General features: G+C 36.8%; 4 protein-coding genes across 8 annotated transcripts; 2 read left to right on the plus strand and 2 right to left on the minus strand.

Annotated features, from left to right (window-relative positions):
- The first annotated feature begins 1,458 nt into the window (after positions 1-1,458).
- LOC135672027 (cyclin-D5-3-like) lies at positions 1,459-2,419 on the plus strand. Its single transcript, XM_065180481.1, has 3 exons — positions 1,459-1,722; positions 1,813-1,905; positions 1,986-2,419. The coding sequence occupies exons 1-3, from the start codon at positions 1,459-1,461 to the stop codon at positions 2,280-2,282; spliced, it is 654 nt and encodes a 217-aa protein (XP_065036553.1). The 3' UTR covers positions 2,283-2,419.
- LOC135672028 (cyclin-D5-1-like) lies at positions 2,358-2,766 on the plus strand. Its single transcript, XM_065180482.1, has 2 exons — positions 2,358-2,489; positions 2,584-2,766. Exons 1-2 carry the CDS (start codon positions 2,358-2,360, stop codon positions 2,764-2,766), a joined length of 315 nt encoding a protein of 104 aa, XP_065036554.1.
- Positions 2,498-7,243, minus strand: LOC135582299 (uncharacterized). 5 transcript variants are annotated; one of them, XR_010498277.1, is made up of 4 exons: positions 6,753-7,242; positions 6,148-6,314; positions 2,891-3,231; positions 2,498-2,805 (listed from the first exon to the last, which is right to left on the minus strand). XR_010498277.1 is itself a non-coding variant. In XM_065160513.1 (3 exons), the coding sequence occupies exons 1-2, from the start codon at positions 7,161-7,163 to the stop codon at positions 6,150-6,152; spliced, it is 576 nt and encodes a 191-aa protein (XP_065016585.1). In that variant the 5' UTR covers positions 7,164-7,242; the 3' UTR covers positions 2,498-3,231; positions 6,148-6,149. The 5 variants fall into 5 exon arrangements, 3 of the variants coding, with proteins under 3 accessions (XP_065016585.1, XP_065016598.1, XP_065016607.1); XR_010498278.1 differs by lacking the exon at positions 6,148-6,314 and adding an exon at positions 3,342-3,631 and having other exon boundaries at positions 2,498-3,231; positions 6,753-7,243; XM_065160513.1 differs by having other exon boundaries at positions 2,498-3,231.
- A 435-nt stretch (positions 7,244-7,678) lies between these two features.
- LOC103980825 (tryptophan synthase beta chain 1) lies at positions 7,679-12,544 on the minus strand. The gene is made up of 5 exons (XM_009397338.3): positions 12,159-12,544; positions 10,639-10,995; positions 9,473-9,915; positions 9,277-9,371; positions 7,679-8,025 (listed from the first exon to the last, which is right to left on the minus strand). The coding sequence occupies exons 1-5, from the start codon at positions 12,501-12,503 to the stop codon at positions 7,850-7,852; spliced, it is 1,416 nt and encodes a 471-aa protein (XP_009395613.2). The 5' UTR covers positions 12,504-12,544; the 3' UTR covers positions 7,679-7,849.
- Positions 12,545-17,215: the final 4,671 nt, after the last annotated feature.

Consider the following 17,215-nt stretch of genomic DNA (forward strand, 5'->3'; position numbering starts at 1 on the left):
GATGGTCAAGCGATGATCTCCTTCCAAAAGAGAGAGAAAGTTCTTAAGACCAATGTATATCTTATGTGTTATGAGATAAACGTCAAGACGAACCTAAGAATAATTCCATATTACAAAGACAAAGAATCGGACCACTCATAGTATGAGAGCTCAAGTGTTTGCGTTTAAACATTATTCAGTCCCCATGATAGTCCTGATTCGATTTCATTCGAACGAACTCGAGTTTCTTAGATTCTCGATAATTCATTGTGATTAGTAAGGAAATATTTCATTCTTGAGGAAGGTGAAGGATCATGTGACTATGACAACATGAGGATGATTGCATACATATATATATATATATATATATATATATATATATATATATATATATATATAGGACACTTTAGTACGTAAAGAGAAATGCATGAATTAAAAGTCTATTAGCCTACGAGTGATGATGTATGTAATAAAGTCACACTGGTGCAGCTGCAACTGATGAAGTTGAAGAAGTACAAACCTTCTTCCTTTAGCATCCAACACAAGGAAAACAACAGATAGAGAGTAGCCAACTATTTAATTGTTGACGGAGTATTTATCTATACATCTTGATTTTAGTATTTATCTACATATAATTAGAACCCTGACCATGTTTGATCTTGTCGAAATCCAAGATATGACTCAAAACTCTAATCTTTGGAGTTAAATCACGTGCATATTGTTCTCTAGTCTGATTGCACTGAAGATTTATGATGATGAAACAAAAGTTCATATAATATGAAAACTATTTTAGACGTCATTTGGCATCAAACTTACTCACACGAGAGTGATTAGTTGTCACGAAAGAAGAAAGGATAACGAGAGTAAAGTGCCATTTCAGATGTTGTATAATCAATCTTGCCTAATTCATGTGACATTCTTACTATACTTTCTCATAAAGGATCCGTAACTTTTGTACAGTCTCAAAGGATTTATATACACATTTGATGTTGCACTGATTATTATTAATGAGTAGATTAAAATTTCATGAAGCCAATCGATTTTTAAGCAAAGAGTCATTTCACAACTACATTTTTGTTAAAGTATATTTTTACTATAAAAATAATAGTTATAATTTATTTTGTTTGTAATTATTTTATATTGGATCGGATCTAAAAATTATCTCATTGGCTTACCGCCATTGCCTCCAAATGGTTCAGTGGCGAAGCCTGCAGTGAAGGGCCCCACGTCTATTCTCTCACTCTGTTCTGTCAACAGCTCGAGATTGCAAAAGCGCTGCTGGAGGCCACTCTTCTCCTCCTCCATCGGCTCCTCCTCCTCAGCTAGCTACATCTATGGCGCTAATTATCCTCTTTCACTCTCTCCTCGATCCATTGCGGTAAATTTGCCGCGGATTTTGACCGCGGGAGAGTGAAACATTCCCACCTCCCTGTTCCTTCGTCCTCCGTTCATCACGACGACCGGCGTCGAACAGTTCTGATGGCCGAGTCAAGTGACTGTGCTCCCCCATCCGCTCTTATCTGGGAGGAAGACGGGCCGGGTTTGGATGACGAAGACGACGACGGTGTCCTGAAGAATGACATGGCGGCGCTCTGCAACGAGATACTCGCCCTGGAAGCAGACGGCGAATACGTAGAGTGGCTGGTGAGCAGAGAGAAGGATCGCGAGAGCAGAACTCGCGACTCGTCGCCCGAGAGCTCGTGCGACCCCGCTCGTTCTGGTGCCATTCGATGGATTGTTGAAGTCGGCTGCCATCTGTCGATACGTCGATCGGTTCCTTCGTCTCTTGGATTGTCTGTTCCTGATGGTTTCCCCCTTCGGTTTCTCTTGCAGGCGCAGCGCTGTTTCCGATTCGGATTGAGAACGGCGTACACCGCGGTGGCGTACTTTGACCGCTTCTTTGCGCACAAAACCATTGACACAATGGTCAGTGCCGCACGCGATCCATTGTTTGTTTCTCTTTAAATGCTTTGTCGACTGAAGCTTCTGGTTCATGGATGGAGCAGAAAGGCAAAACCTGGGCAGTCGAATTGCTGTCGGTGGCATGCTTGTCGTTGGCGGCGAAGATGGAAGAACACAGCGCGCCTGCGGTCTCAGAATTCCGAGTGAAAGGCTACAGATTCAGCAGCGAAGCAGCACAGAGAATGGAGCTTTTTGTCTTGAGTACATTAGAGTGGAGGATGCTTCCCGTCACGCCTTTCGCTTATCTGAACGTCTTCGCATCCAAGTTTGATGAACGTGGACAGAAGGGATTGATATCCAAAGCCATCGACTTCATCTTTGCAGCTATGGAAGGTTGGTAACAGTCGCTTAATCTGATACCTATTGATCTTTAAAGCCAAAGGAAGCTTGAAACCATAAGATGGATAAGTGCAGTGATGAATTTAGTGGATTTCCAACCATCAACTATAGCTGCTGCAGCAGTTCTCGCTGCATGGGATGCAAGGTTGACTAAAAGGTTGGTGGAATCCAAGACGAGTCTACTCTCGTGCTGTGGATCGTTGGACGCCGTAAGTCCTGAAGCTATAAGCTATGCATATATTGGTTTCTTAGGAAATAGAAGTTGACTCATGTGTTAATGCACCAACATGTTTGTGTGGACAGGAGTATGTGTTCGCCTGCTACAGTCTCATTGTTCTCGAGTCACACAAGGAGAAGGCGAGAGCAGCGACGTTTCTGGCTTCATCCGGGACATCACCTGCAAACTGTGAGAGCACCACCGACACCGGCACCGGCTGCACTGTCTCTCTTGCGACGACAAGCAGCAAGAGAAGAAGGTTGCAATGATCCGAGTGGAAATCGGATGCTAATGGACCATGACATGTTCTGCAACAAAAGTACGGTTTATTAGCTAGCTTCATAGAAGTATGGCTTTGAGGACCTGGGCAGAGAAGGGGGTAAAAGACGTAGCTCAAAGTGAAAGGAAGGCCGGCCGAGTGCAGTAAAAAAAGTCCGGAGGAAGACAAACACATCCCCGAGGACAGAAGCCATCGAGTGACTTTGTAGGAATGAATTGCGAGTTGTCCTTTTGTTTCCCATCTATTGTCACTCGTCCATGAATGCTTGCCCCCTTCTTTTACTTGTTTCTTATGCTTGGTGTTGGAAGTGGTGAAGCTGATGGTCTCAGAGCAACGAGAGGCTTCTGGTGCTATCGGATGCAGCAGCTGTGCCAGGCGGCTGCACTGTGTTTGGAATTGCTCGGCGCTTCCTGTTGCTGCTTTGTGGCGTGCCACCAGCTTCAGATTCCAGTCACTGTTCAATTCCAAACTATGCTTCATCAGTACATAATTTGCTCAAAAAGCCTTAAACCTAAAACAAGAGTTCAAAACTAGTAGTGTCCATCTGTATCCACAAAAGATAACCTGGCTAAAACTGGTTTAATATATGGATCATCCACCACTTTATATCACTGGCAGGAGTATGACAAGCATCCAAGGTTCACTGCAACTCGTAGCATATAGAAGAGTCAAGTTGACTCACAAGGAGGACTTGAATGGCTACCTCAGAGAACTTCTTCAGTGCCCACCACCTGCTCCTGCAGTTAATTTTCCTTTCCTTGCGAGGTGTACTGACCTGAGCAGCATGTGGGTGATGATGTTCTCCACCCCCCTTGTATGTAAACAGGTGTCGCTGATATATATAGTTTCATCCCCTAATAACACATTCAAAGCAGGACTGGAACATTGCCGCTTAGAACTATTGGTACACAGGCACAACAGCAGCAGAAACGGAGAACAATCGAATGGGTAGCTTGACCTGAATGTTACATGCATGAATCCTATGGCTCTAAAAGAAAGATTGCTTCAGAGGGGGAGTCACGCAAAACTTTGCAAGCCAATGGTCTGTGTTCTCAGGAAAAGTAAATGAAAAGCTAAGACTTAACCAGCTCAAGGAGGACAGGAGAAAAAAAGGGCTCAGTCATAAACTCGCATTTAATGATTCATCAAAGCAAGGAGGCAACGACCAGAAGAGCTCAGTGTAGAACGAAGTACTGCCTACAGTGTTCTTTAGTTGCATGCTGTAGATGGTAGCAATTGGCTGTTAGACAAGTAGAAGGGTTTCCTAATGGCAATGTGCACTCTGTGATTTGTAGTGATTACAGATTATGAGTTTTAGATTTCTGGCAAAATTTTGTTGCACACCAACTACCCACTCGTATGACATGTCAATGACTATGAACTCACTAGCTTTGCTGGTTCTCTTGTTCTGTCCCTTTTCTTTTACTAGAAGAAAAAGGTGGAGTCATCCAAATCTATCTAAAATGTGATAATGTTTGCTCCTTTAAACGCCAGAGATTACAAACATGCCTTCACAAAACTACACCATACTGCATCAGAAAAAGTATATCTAGTTTTTCTGCTATGACTTCATAGGTTTGTAAATATATATCATTCACTCACAGCATGACTATCCACAACCTTCCACTATCCTCACTAGAGGAACTTTTGGCTTCTATCTCCAAATCTTGATTGCCTCTAAAGGTTTACTCTATTCACACCAAAGCTATAGTGATACATATTAACTATTTGAAGTTTCTCTATAACCAAAAGCTCCATAGATGATTCATCTCTTATTTCAGTCATGTTACTGAGTGTTCATTCTTTTCAGCTACTATATCATCTCATCTAAGTTTGTCTTTGCTTTGTCTTTGACCAATACAATTACTATGCCTCCCTATATTTCGCGACTCTCCACGTAACGAGTCGATTTAATGAAAACTCAACCCTAACTTTTCTGCGGTCATGATTATCTTCATCATGATGCATTTGGCAAAGTCCAGATGACCATATAATAATAAAAGAAATATTAGTAGATGATTAAGTTGACACAGAGTCGCAGACTCATAATTCTGAACAAAAGAAAAATATATCTTCCAACTCTACCACAGCTGTCCACAAGCACAAATTTACCTTTGAACAGGAAGAGTAGCTTAGAAAATGGTTTAAAATCTTCAAGTGAATGACGGCATAAAGACAGTTAATTTTGCCACAAAGATATAGGGGAAAAACCTTCGAAAATAACAAATACATTTATTGCTCTGTGATCTCCTTTAATATTAACATTATTGAAATCCCACGTCCGAAATATGGCAGATCAAAACAGAAAATGATGGCATCAATGAAGTCAATGAAGGGGTGTCTGTGGAACCACAGGAAACTGAACAATTATGAATAGGAAAGTGATGATCAGAGCAACGACACACATACACATTACTTTCCAATGTGCCATGAAACACACCTACCTTCTCCATTTTCTCTGCACCTGATCTCTTTGATTGCATGCACAGGAGCATAATATGATGAGACACTCACAGGACCCCAATTATGTGAAAATATGTAATCGATCAATTTAGGGAATGATCAAAGAGATACTTTCCATCTTGCAATTTGAATCATTCATAAAGTAGATTCCTCTAGTACAACAATGAAACTATAGTCAACCGAGGAGCAACACCTGTTCTAATGTGTTTTGAGCATAAATACAAAATGAAATTAGCTTTCTACATGCAGGGTTATCTAATGTGTTCAGGAGTTGAGGAACTTCATTTTGTAAATATATCTTATGCTGAATGGAAGAGTATCAACTGATGACACTGTAACTGTCCACTACTTATTTGATATTTTCTTAATAGAAAGAATGCCACTTCTCTCAAGAAACATGAATATTACTCTAGAAAGCTAGCAAAGTTTCTGCCATAATTTAATACTGATGAAGCAACCAATAGACAAGACTTTTTTTTTTTTTTTTTCTATCAGAGGTGCAATTTTTCCATGATCATGCAAGTTTTGCTTCAGTGATGTCTCTGAACCAATCCCTGATTCTCGAGTTTTCTGGCATTGTAGGCAACCAAAATATTGCGCTTGGTGCAGAGGATGGTTTTAATACTTGGTCAACCAAGAGCAGTGCTGATATTGGATTGACAAAGCCAGATAATAGTGCACTGTGCATTGCTCCTGTTAATACGAAATCGTGGTTTCATTCAAACAAAAAGTGTAATTTTCTAATGTATAAGGTTGAAATGCACAGTTTTATCTCTGTTAGACAAAAAGACTATTTTTGCAACTTGGGGATTGATCACTTGCATAGCTAAATGGTAATGTGAGTGAATTACCATGAATCTACTGTTGGCAATTAAAACAGAAATGTCAGGGATGTCAATTACATCACCTTTAGGACTTAAATCTTTTGCCCCATTTAATAAGAAGCTGTTCTATGTCAGCATCCATTCTAGTCCCTCTACCTCCCCACACCAACATGTGAGCCAAATCGCCCACCGATGATCCATCTACCTTGTGCACCGCCTTGAATCCCATCCTCGTGTAAAACCTCACAAGCTAACAGGAGAACTATGTCAGCGAACAGATAATGAACCCCCAATACATATATAATGGATATAATGCTTTAAAATTTTTTATAATTTGTTTCATATATATCAACTATTGTTACCCTTCTCCTTTCTCCCTGCTCAAACCATACTTCCACCTCATGACCTTTTCAATCCTACTAATATTTCCTGAATTCGACTTGTTCTTAGAGTTTATTACCACATATGCGAAGATGTCAAAGATTGTTCGTGAAATTCTACAAATTTTATTAATATATATGCTAAGGAAGAAAAAGAACTTTATAGCATGTATGCAATTCCATGTGTGTTGGGCTAAACATGCAATTTAGACGTTCCCTAAAGCACTATAATATAATGCAAATAGCTGACTACAGTTTAATGACTAGGGTTTTGGGAGAGGGATATATCATATACATTACTTATGTACCTTGGAATGAAAGATAGGCGAGTCGTTTATGGCGAGGAGCTCGGCCCGGCGGCAACCTCGGTCGAAGCCGTGGCGGACGGCGGCGGCACCAATGAAGAGGCCGAAGCCGAAGATAGAGCGGTCCATGCGGAGCGTGTCCCGGCTGAGCCTCATGGAGTCCAGGTGCAGCACCTTGCCCCCGACCCACGGCCTGACGACACCCTCTGCCCTCCCCAGCTCCGCCCCGCCCTCGGCCTCCGCCCGCACGCGGAAGAAGGGCCCCAGCGACTGGAGGCGGAGGCGGAGGCCCTGCGTCCGGGAGGCGTCCATGATCTCGGACATAGTGGCAATCGACGCCGACCTCTGGGAGGCGTCCGGCAGCAGCGGAGTCATGGGCGATACTTGAGTGCGAACGAAGAAAGAGGACGCCATGGGAGCAGCGAGCCCAAAGCGTCCGGTGGCGAGATATGAAGGAAGGGTAGCGGATCAGGGATTGCTGTGGACCCCGTGTGGTTTCCTTGATAACCATATCCTCCGTTCGTGTGCGGCGAACGTCGCCACATCACAAACCGACACACACAAATATATATATATATATATATATATATATATATATATATATATATATATATATATATATTCTTTTTCTTAGTTTTTTTCATGAAAGTGATTTTTTATATTTTTATTATATGTACATTATACATCGCCAAGATTAAAATATTAACACCATGCCATATTTAAGCATGAACTAATAAAATTCATACTTTTCACGACCTTAAATTATTTCTGATATTCTTTTTCTTAGTTTTATTCAGAAAAAGAGTTGTGGAAAGAAGAGACTACTAAAAACAGCAAATGAGAAAATGAATGTTCTCACCGCTGCAATTGCTGTGTGTGAGGATGAAAACCATGTCATTTCATTACTAACCAGGTGGTCTACGAGCATGTTAGAGTACTCGAACATATATTGCTGAGGAAACTTAGTTCGTTCCATCAAAAATACAAGACACTGTAATACAGAGTAGCAGCAGAATTTATTGATAGGTAATAGCAGTTTAAACAAGGTTCGCATACTACAAGAGACCCAACTGCTGAAAGTATAAGGATTGACAAGGGCTCTATAGCTGGAGATGTTTAATGGCGGTTTGGACATCCTTATCACCTCTGCCACTGCAGCAAACCACCACCTTCGTGCCGTTGGGCAGAGTTGGACAAAGTACTTCCAGGTGAGCCAGCGCATGAGAAGTTTCAAGAGCTGGGATGATACCTTCCAAACGAGACACTCGCTTGAAAGCTGAGCAACAGCAGAAGCAGGAAAACATCAGTTAGCAAAAATCAGAAAATGGCTGTAGGAACACTAGTAACAAGCAGCAGTGTCTTTGAATGCAAGCAATTAAAGGATGCAGGGGTTCATATTCACTGCAATCATGAAGTTGATCCCAATTATTTAGAATCTATTCAGTAGCAGAAAGCTGATTAAAGATGTTTCTGAGATATCTTCTGTTCCACATCTGGCGCTCCATTACTAGGCCAAACTTGGAGGTTCAAGCACATAAAAAGTGACTTTTGCTAATTGTATGCAAACTAAACCAGTCAATGGTACATCCCTAAATGCTTTGCATGCATGTTATCGACTTCTCTTCAACTCATAAATGACTTAGTCCTTGAAACTTGTGAATTTTTCTGGTAAAAAACAATCATTACACTTCAGTATTAGAATAATATACTACTCAGCTTCATCTTGAAGATATACTTCACATCTTTCTTTGATTGAATTCTCTGCAGCATCAGATGATGTTTTATCGATCAATTCCTTTCACCTCCACTTAAATGCTTTACTAGAATACATCCTGGGCATTGCTCATCTTTTCCAGCCCTGTCAAATGCACATATATGTGTAATGTATGCATACATAAAAGGGGCATAACCGGTGCATGAGGCTCCCACCAATGCGGGGTCTAAGCAGGGTATAATGTCCGTACACATGCAGACAATAAATCAAACTCGGACATGCATATGATATTCAGATTCGAAGACAGGAACGAAGAAAGCTATTTTCTTAATTAAATCATATAGCAGTGAAAAAGCAAAGAGAAACTGAGGATATATATATAAGAAGGTTATAACACTTCTGATGTGGCTACGGGTGCTTCTATTGACTATTGGAAGACCACAACTATCGACATCTAAAGTCATTGATATATGATCATAGAATGTGTGAAGATGATGACTATCCAACACAGGTTCATCAGGATTGAGACAAGAGTCAAGGTAGCAATGATCTCAATACATGCTTCACACGTAAAATTTCGAATAATATAATCCCATTGTCCTCTTTACTTTTATCCATGGTCCATCTCTTCCTACTTTTTTGCTACCTTCTGCACCCATATGTTGGCCCGTAAACTATGAAAAAGTGATAATTTGACTCCCTCTCTATCACAATTATACACACTACGAATAGGTGGTACCATTACCATTTAAATGGATATAGTTAAAACTAGAATAGAACAAAATAAATGCAGAAATTAATAAATTATATTACCTTCCAAAGCCTCTTGATCTGTGACGCTATTGTATTCAGCACGTCCAAGATCCTTCAAATAGCTATGCTCAGGTCCAACGCCAGGATAATCCAAACTATCATATGAGAAATAAATTATCCGAGTTAACTGACAGTTCATATAACAATGATGCTACTGAAAACTGCATAGATCCAATAAATACAGAATCATACTGACCCAGCACTTATAGAATGGGGCTCAATTATCTGACCATCATCATCCTGGAGCAAATAACTCATGGCACCATGAAGAACCCCCACCTCTCCCTTTGTTAAAGTTGCTGCATGCTTTCCGCTGTCTAATCCAAATCCAGCTGCCTCTACACCGACTAACCTTACATCTGTATCATCAATAAATTCATGGAAGAGTCCCATGGCATTTGAACCACCACCAACACATGCAACCAGCACATCTGGTTTCCCACCCCATTTCTCTAATGCCTGTTTTCTCGTTTCTTTGCCAATTACTGCATGAAATTCTCTAACCATCATTGGATATGGATGTGGGCCTGCAACAGACCCTAAAATGTAATGTGTTGTTTCTACGTTGGTCACCCAGTCACGTATAGCCTCCGAAGTGGCATCCTTTAGTGTAGCAGTGCCAGAATGGACAGCTCTTACCTGCATGGAATTAACCATAATCATGGTGACATTAATGTATTGATAAATGCCATAAACAACCACAAGAATCAGGAAACTGTAGCTCTTTTCAGATTGACTCCCATATCATGTATCTCCAAATTTCCAATTTGCAGCATACTACGATACCAGCCAAGGAATGAAGCAAGATATATCAAATTCTTTAATAAAAAACCTAATAAGCATGTCAGAATTGAAAATCAGTAAACTTAGCATTATTATCACAAAAAATTCTCAAATAAAAAAAAATTGATTACACTAATATGTTTTTAATAATTAGGAGATATCTTAACTTGAAAAATATTTGCAGACTCAAATGTATAGTCTGAGCAACCAAAGGAGTTATCTTATGAAGGACTTGAGAATATACAACTAAAACAACATTGATGTCATGAGAATATGGAAGGAAACCATTCAGACAAAGGTGGTCTATTCTCATATATCGGCAACCAAAAGGCACTAATTTTCCAACTGTTTAGCAGAAAATCATAGTGGCTGCTTAAATTGTTCACTTCAGTGTTGAAACAATGCAGCTTGTGGTTGTTGAATTTGAGACATTATTCCCAAATAGCAAGCATGCAATTGCATGATGGTCGACAATGTCATGTTATGCTTGATATATACTAAGATAATGATGCTAGACGAATCCTCTGCCCCAAACCTGATGTCCCACTGTGTACAATGTCTCATATAATATATACAAACCTCTGCTCCAAGAAGCCTCATTCTGAACACGTTGAGGGCCTGTCTCTCCATATCTTGGGCACCCATATAGACAATACATTCCAAACCAAATCTAGCGCATACTGTAGCTGTGGCAACTCCATGCTGACCAGCACCTGTCTCAGCTATGATGCGCTTCTTTCCCAATTTTTTGGCAAGTAAAGCTTGTGCAACAGCATTATTAATCTTGTGGGCACCAGTATGATTGAGATCTTCCCTCTTCAAATAAATGTGTGGGCCCTCACCATTAGGGCGCCTGTAATGGTCTGTGAGCCGTTCTGCAAAGTAAAGCGGACTTTCTCGGCCAACATAATCTTTAAGAATCCCATCCAATTCTTTCTGTAACAAAGAAACTAAAATAAGGAATGAGGGAACCAGAAAATGTGAACCTAGCAATCAATCAGTAGTAGACAATGCAGGAGTCACACTTATAGATAATCATTGCATGATGTAATAAGAAGTCTGAAATAACAGTGCAGACAGACAAAGCCCACCCCAAATTTCTACTCAAATATTTAGTTTTTATAGCATTTAGACTTTAAATAAGCATCCTAGACAGTCAAGAAGAATTTCAACTAATTTGAAGGTCAGAGCCAAATAGCCAATGCAAAAGAAATGAATGCATTAAACAAGCTAGTCATTCCTCCGTAAAAAAACAGTTCAAACAAAAAAACTGCAACAGTAAATGTGACAATGTCCATCTCTGACCACAACGACATCAGAATTATGAGAAGATTACCAAGGATATTCAACTGACAGAAAATGATCTGACATGAAAGGATTCACATAAAAAAAATCATGATTAGATATCTGATTATCTGGAAGCCCATGTCACACGGCTTGATCAAGTAGACCAGTAGTTCTAGTATACTGTTCCATCTAAGAAATTTTCACAGAAGATGAGTCACAGACGTTTAACCAGTGTTTCTCTAAAAGTGAAGCAGCAATACTAATAAATGATAGGAAAGTTCAACCAGCAGGTACTCAGAAAGTCAATGCAGGTTATTCCGAAAATGATTAACATGCAGGTAACTACATATATGAGATTCAATGAAAATGTAAATGATCCTCGCACCATCTTATTAACTTCAAATCTAAATCAAGATATGAAACAAAGTACCACGATCACGATCCAAAACCTCAAAAGAGTACATTTGTCTGACAAAAAAGAGAAAAAACAAGCCATAAGGCATAAATGATGAATCCTTCCTTGATCTTTTATGATCAGAAGGGAAGACACAATTTTTTATTCTAAAAGAAAATAAATAACACAGCGAATCCAAAAATGAAACAGAAAGGAGCAAATCCTATTCACTTCATAAACAATAGCAATCCCGTCATCGCAACTGAGTAGCTTTAGAATCGATCCATATCAAACGAAAACCCAAAGTATAATATGCGGCCAAAGATTGGCAAAGACCAAATCTTTTGAGTGGGTCAACGGTGCAAGAAGCATGTATAACCATTCAGATTACAAAGTTACAGATAAAACATAATCCGACCTGGAAATCTTCATCCTTCGAGACAGCCCAGAACGCGGCCTCGAGCTCGGAGAGTGCATACATCAGTGTCTCCGGCACGTACTTTCCCCCGAACCGCCCGAAGCGGCCAAAGGGATCCGGCCTCAGTCCGACCCCGGGCGTCCTGTTCTCCGCCGCCTCAACGACCGTGGCCCCATTGGTCATCGTGCACGACACGGCAGCAGCGAGCGTCGGCCGCGGAGCGGAGGAAAACCGCCTCGGCCTCTCAAGACTCGGAGGAACTCGCACGCCGAAGAAGGCCGACGGCGGCGGCTTGGTGAGGCCGAGGTTAGGGTTTCCGAGGACGGAAGTCGCGGTAGCAGCCATTGAGGCAGTTGTTGGCTCAGTTTCATTACCTCGATTCGGTTACCGTCCGGCTCACCGCATATAAGGGCATGTCATCCCGCGACTCAAGCCCTGCACACGATTAAAGGCATAGGAAACTGTGATCTGAACCGTTGATATCGAACACATGAAGGAAACGAATGGAAGATCGAGTTTGTGCATACGATCTCGTTATGAGGCAATGGTGATATGTGATCATCCTGATTCTTACTATATCGTCACTGCATTTTTTCTGATATGTCTTCAACTGTTTCCTTCTTTTTCTTTTTCTCTTTTTTTGTGTGCTTTTTCTGTCTGATTGAATTGCTTTATTAAGTATTTTGTGTTCAATTTTTTTTCTTTTTTGTGGCGAGAATTCATAAGGTGAATCCCGGATAGGGTCTTCTATGACGCAACACTTGACACGTGGTTCAATTAATTTTTGTCCGTGTCGACGCAAATATGTTTAACTTATTTTCCTCTTATTTATTTATTTATTTATGGGTAATTTACCCAAAAATTCTTAATGAGTTTTTTAATAAAAGAGCGGCCCTTTTTTTTCATATAGGATCAAAATACCCTTAGTAAAGTTTAAAAAAGACACCCAATATTTATAGATGTTGGTTGGTGGTTAATTTAGGTTGAACTGATTTATTAGATTTAAATCATATTTAATTAGTTTAAAAAATTTTAAGTATTTAATTTATTATCATTAAGGCCTAGATTGTACTTTATTTTTTTCTAAATCATTTTTCTATCTATTTCATCGATATAATAAAGTTGTGCAAGAAGATCATTATTGTCAACCTTCTAATCGATGGTAGTTGTTATCATTTGTTACCAATATAAAACAGGGATAAAGTGATACTATCAACATTAGCTTCTTGCCAACAAGTTATCATTAGAGAGGAAAGAAACGGGGGGTCATGATTATTGTAGGGAATGAGGTAGTAGGTGGAAATAGTATGTGGGTCTTGCTATTGTTCGTCGTGGCTATCGTTGAGTGTTGAGGCTCTAAGATCAATGTAGTTGTCTGTGGCTATTGGCTCTATGATTGATTATTATATTGATGAAACATTTGTCATATTATTGAATGTATGACATAAGCCTTCATTGCGTGAAGCATAGGTTGTATGAACTGAATGCAATATCGAATCATTTACTATGATAATAAAAAAATATATATTATGAGATGAATATATCTTTTTTAAGTTTGGTATTGTTAGTTTAGAACGAAGAAGGCAATAATAGATTCAAGATACAATGGCAAGATCCCTATAAGGCGTTGTTTTTAATCTTTTTATATAGTATAATTTTAGTCAATTTGTTTTTGTCTACATTAGTTTATAGGAAGTTATTTTTTATGTATACTATACACATATAATTTTTCGCCAAGTACACAGTAACATTATAAAACTATGCTAACTTTTAGAGTCTAAAGTTATCAATTACAGATGTTACAATCTTTGTTATATTTATGTTTTACTTAAACTGATGTTACCATTTTGCTAATTTTTAAGATCTTTTTTATTTGAGTTACACTCAAGTTATGAATTGACATTCTGGTCACCATGTGTCAAATTTCATTAAATATACTAAATCATCCAAAATTATGAAAAATAATTATAATTATATTATTATCATGTATAATAGTTATGGATAAGTTTCGATTGGTTTGGTTAAATTTAACATAAATTATATTAGACTGATACTCAATTATAATATAATACTATCCAATGATGATGGTATCATCTTTATCCAGTGGTCTCCTAATCATGGGTATTTTAGCACCTCAAATCAAGTGGTAGTATCACCCAAAACTACAGTATTTTTTTTTAATATTTTATTTTCTAAAATCATCAAAAAAAATAAAAAGTGATACTAAACATATTAGAATCATATTAAAATATTTATACAAAGGTTTGGATATGTTTGGTAATTTTTTTTAAACTTACAATCAAAACACAAACCCCTTATTTGGACAATTAATCATCCAAAAATTAAAAAATTAAGAATTAAAATTAAGAATACTAAATCATATTAGGATATTTATAGAGGAGTCTCAATAGGCTTGGTAAAAAAAATATAAGTTATACTCGTGTTATAATTGATCATAAATTCAAAACATAAATCCCTTGTTAAGATAATTAATCATCATAAAATCAAATAAATTTTAAAAAAAAGTGTCACTAAATATAGTAAAATCATATTATGATAGTTATAAAAAGCTCGGATAGGTTTGTTGAAAGAAAATTTCTTAAGTCACACTAAGTTACACTCGATCATATATTCAAAATATAAATCTCCTATTTAGATAATTAATCATCCTAAAATAAAAAATTAAGAAAAGTGATACTAAACATACTAAAATCATATTATGATAGGTCATATTATAATAGTTATAGAGAAGTTTTGATAAGTTTGGTGAAAATTTCTTGAGTTACTCACGTTACACTCGAATTATATTTGATCACAAATTCAACTAAAAGCATTTTATTTTGATAATTAGTCACCTTAAATTCAAAAATAAAGAAAAAATAATATTAAACTTATTTAAGTTATATTAGGATAATTATAGAAAAATTTGAATAGGTTTAAGAAAAATTATTTGAGATATACTCATATTACACATAGGTTATACTCAAGTGACACTCAATCATATATTCAATCTAAAGCACCCTAAATTTACACACAAGAGAAAAATAATAACTATAAACCAAACATATAGAAGCAATTTAGAACAACGTTAATCAAATTACTAATATAACATCACATTGTCAAATAATTTATATAACAACTTAGGTGATAATTAGATTTTATATCACTTAACTCTAATGTCCCAAAATATTTTAGGTAATTTTCTATTCCTAAAGAAATATGAGTTGTATTTTAAGACTTGATATATTTTTAGCCTATATTGAATATGGACTACTAAGAGCGTAGCCCTTAATGGATCTTTAGGTGTCGTGGAACATACTACGAAAAATAATGGATTGTCAATGGATTAAATGAATGATCCTCTATGGTTAGAGTTACAAGATGACTAAGTCCATGATTTTTGAGTATTTCTGTAACCTTTCATCAAGGTATGTGTCATATAAATAGTTTAATATATTATATAAATATATAAATATAAATAAATATATATATATATATATATATATATTTAAATATATAAATAAAAATATAATTATTATACCTCGGTATTTTTAACTAATAGTAATTGTTGAGATAAGCATTTGATATATTTATTGAGACATATGCATATCTGCAAATGAACTCCTGAGTCGATAATTATCTTATTCTCAATCATCGATTACAACCTTAAGTCGATAATAATCTATTTGTTGATGCTCATCCGATCCCATCTCTATAGTCATAATTGATCAAGATAATGGGATAGCATTAGCATATCAATATACTCATATGACTATATTTATCAAAAAATTAGCAAAATTAAAAATCAAAATTAATATATATTGAACTTTTTATGTGTACATAGAAAAATTATATTTAGCTTACTATCAAGAGCGTACATAGCCTCTCAAATATCCAATCATCTTGGTATTACCCTTGAAGTTTCAACTTCTTTATACAAGTATCAACAATAGAAATCTTAATAGCGATATAAGAATGGATGATTATTGCCTAATTGCAGTTTTTAATGAATTTAAATCTTTAATATAAGATAATAACATAGGGGGTAAAGTATAGTTTATTTAATAGAATAAAATATAAATAAAATTATATAAATAAAAAATGTTAACATTATCATAACTATATATTAGCCTACATATCAGATCTTCTATATTTTATGTAATAAGAAATTGATCTCTAAATATATAACCTAAACCCATTGCTTCAACATTTATTATTTGTCTAAATTTGGGAATCTTCTAAATTAGAATAACATCTCTCGTGTTAACCTCAATTGGGACACTATCAAAGGAAAAAAGAATTTCTCCATCCAGTGTTACAAAATAATATATAAAGTATATTGATACATAAGAATGTTAGGAATATATATTATATAATAAAAAATATATTCTTCTAAGAACATGAAGATAACATAGCGAGAAATAGATATCATGTGACATTGATTCCTACCACTTAGTTCATAGACAAAATGTCTACAATAATTAATGTAACAATAATTATTAACTATGTATTGTGGAGGGGTTGACATGCAAACTAACAAAGCACATAATGGTAAATAAGGGATTGATGTATGAGGGGGTGAAGATGGAAGAATGGGTGATTTAGACATCTTCAACTTTATACCTTAAAAAGGATATTAATTAATATAAAATAATAATAATTAATATAAATCACTAAGTTAAAATATATATTACCTATAGTAGTCACTTGATCTGCTTTTTTACCCCTAAGTGGAAGGGATCTACATAGTGACACCATGTTTATAGAAAAAATTAAATATTATAAATACAAGACATTATATCTAAAGTTTAAGCAAATGCAGAAAAAAAAAGCCAGAGAAAATGACTATTCTAAATATTTAGTATCTACAAATTATTTTCACTAAGAAAAATATCCAACGAGTATTTGTCCAATTTCATCAATTATGATAAAAATTATAAACCCTCTAAGATAATTAGACAAATACTACAATAAGATTTGAGAAATATTACTTCTTGTAAGAGAAAGCTATATTTATAATTTTGCACCTAACTGTAACTAAAAACAAGAATTAATCA

Source organism: Musa acuminata, chromosome BXJ1-4 (genome assembly GCF_036884655.1).
Source record: "Musa acuminata AAA Group cultivar baxijiao chromosome BXJ1-4, Cavendish_Baxijiao_AAA, whole genome shotgun sequence".
NCBI lineage: Eukaryota > Viridiplantae > Streptophyta > Magnoliopsida > Zingiberales > Musaceae > Musa > Musa acuminata.

Coding starts and splice junctions, on each gene's coding strand:
- LOC103980825 (XM_009397338.3), bottom strand. CDS start 12,503: ATGGCTGCTACCGCGACTTCCGTCCTCGGAAACCCTAACCTCGGCCTC. Junction 9,916..10,638: donor TGAGGCTTCTTGGAGCAGAG/GTTTGTATATAT, acceptor AATTCCATGCAG/GTAAGAGCTGTCCATTCTGG. Junction 9,372..9,472: donor CCCCATTCTATAAGTGCTGG/GTCAGTATGATT, acceptor CTCATATGATAG/TTTGGATTATCCTGGCGTTG.
- LOC135672028 (XM_065180482.1), top strand. CDS start 2,358: ATGAATTTAGTGGATTTCCAACCATCAACTATAGCTGCTGCAGCAGTT. Junction 2,490..2,583: donor GCTGTGGATCGTTGGACGCC/GTAAGTCCTGAA, acceptor TTGTGTGGACAG/GAGTATGTGTTCGCCTGCTA.
- LOC135582299 (XM_065160513.1), bottom strand. CDS start 7,163: ATGGCGTCCTCTTTCTTCGTTCGCACTCAAGTATCGCCCATGACTCCG. Junction 6,315..6,752: donor CGCCTATCTTTCATTCCAAG/GTACATAAGTAA, acceptor TTCTCCTGTTAG/CTTGTGAGGTTTTACACGAG.
- LOC135672027 (XM_065180481.1), top strand. CDS start 1,459: ATGGCCGAGTCAAGTGACTGTGCTCCCCCATCCGCTCTTATCTGGGAG. Junction 1,723..1,812: donor CCATTCGATGGATTGTTGAA/GTCGGCTGCCAT, acceptor TTTCTCTTGCAG/GCGCAGCGCTGTTTCCGATT. Junction 1,906..1,985: donor ACAAAACCATTGACACAATG/GTCAGTGCCGCA, acceptor TGGATGGAGCAG/AAAGGCAAAACCTGGGCAGT.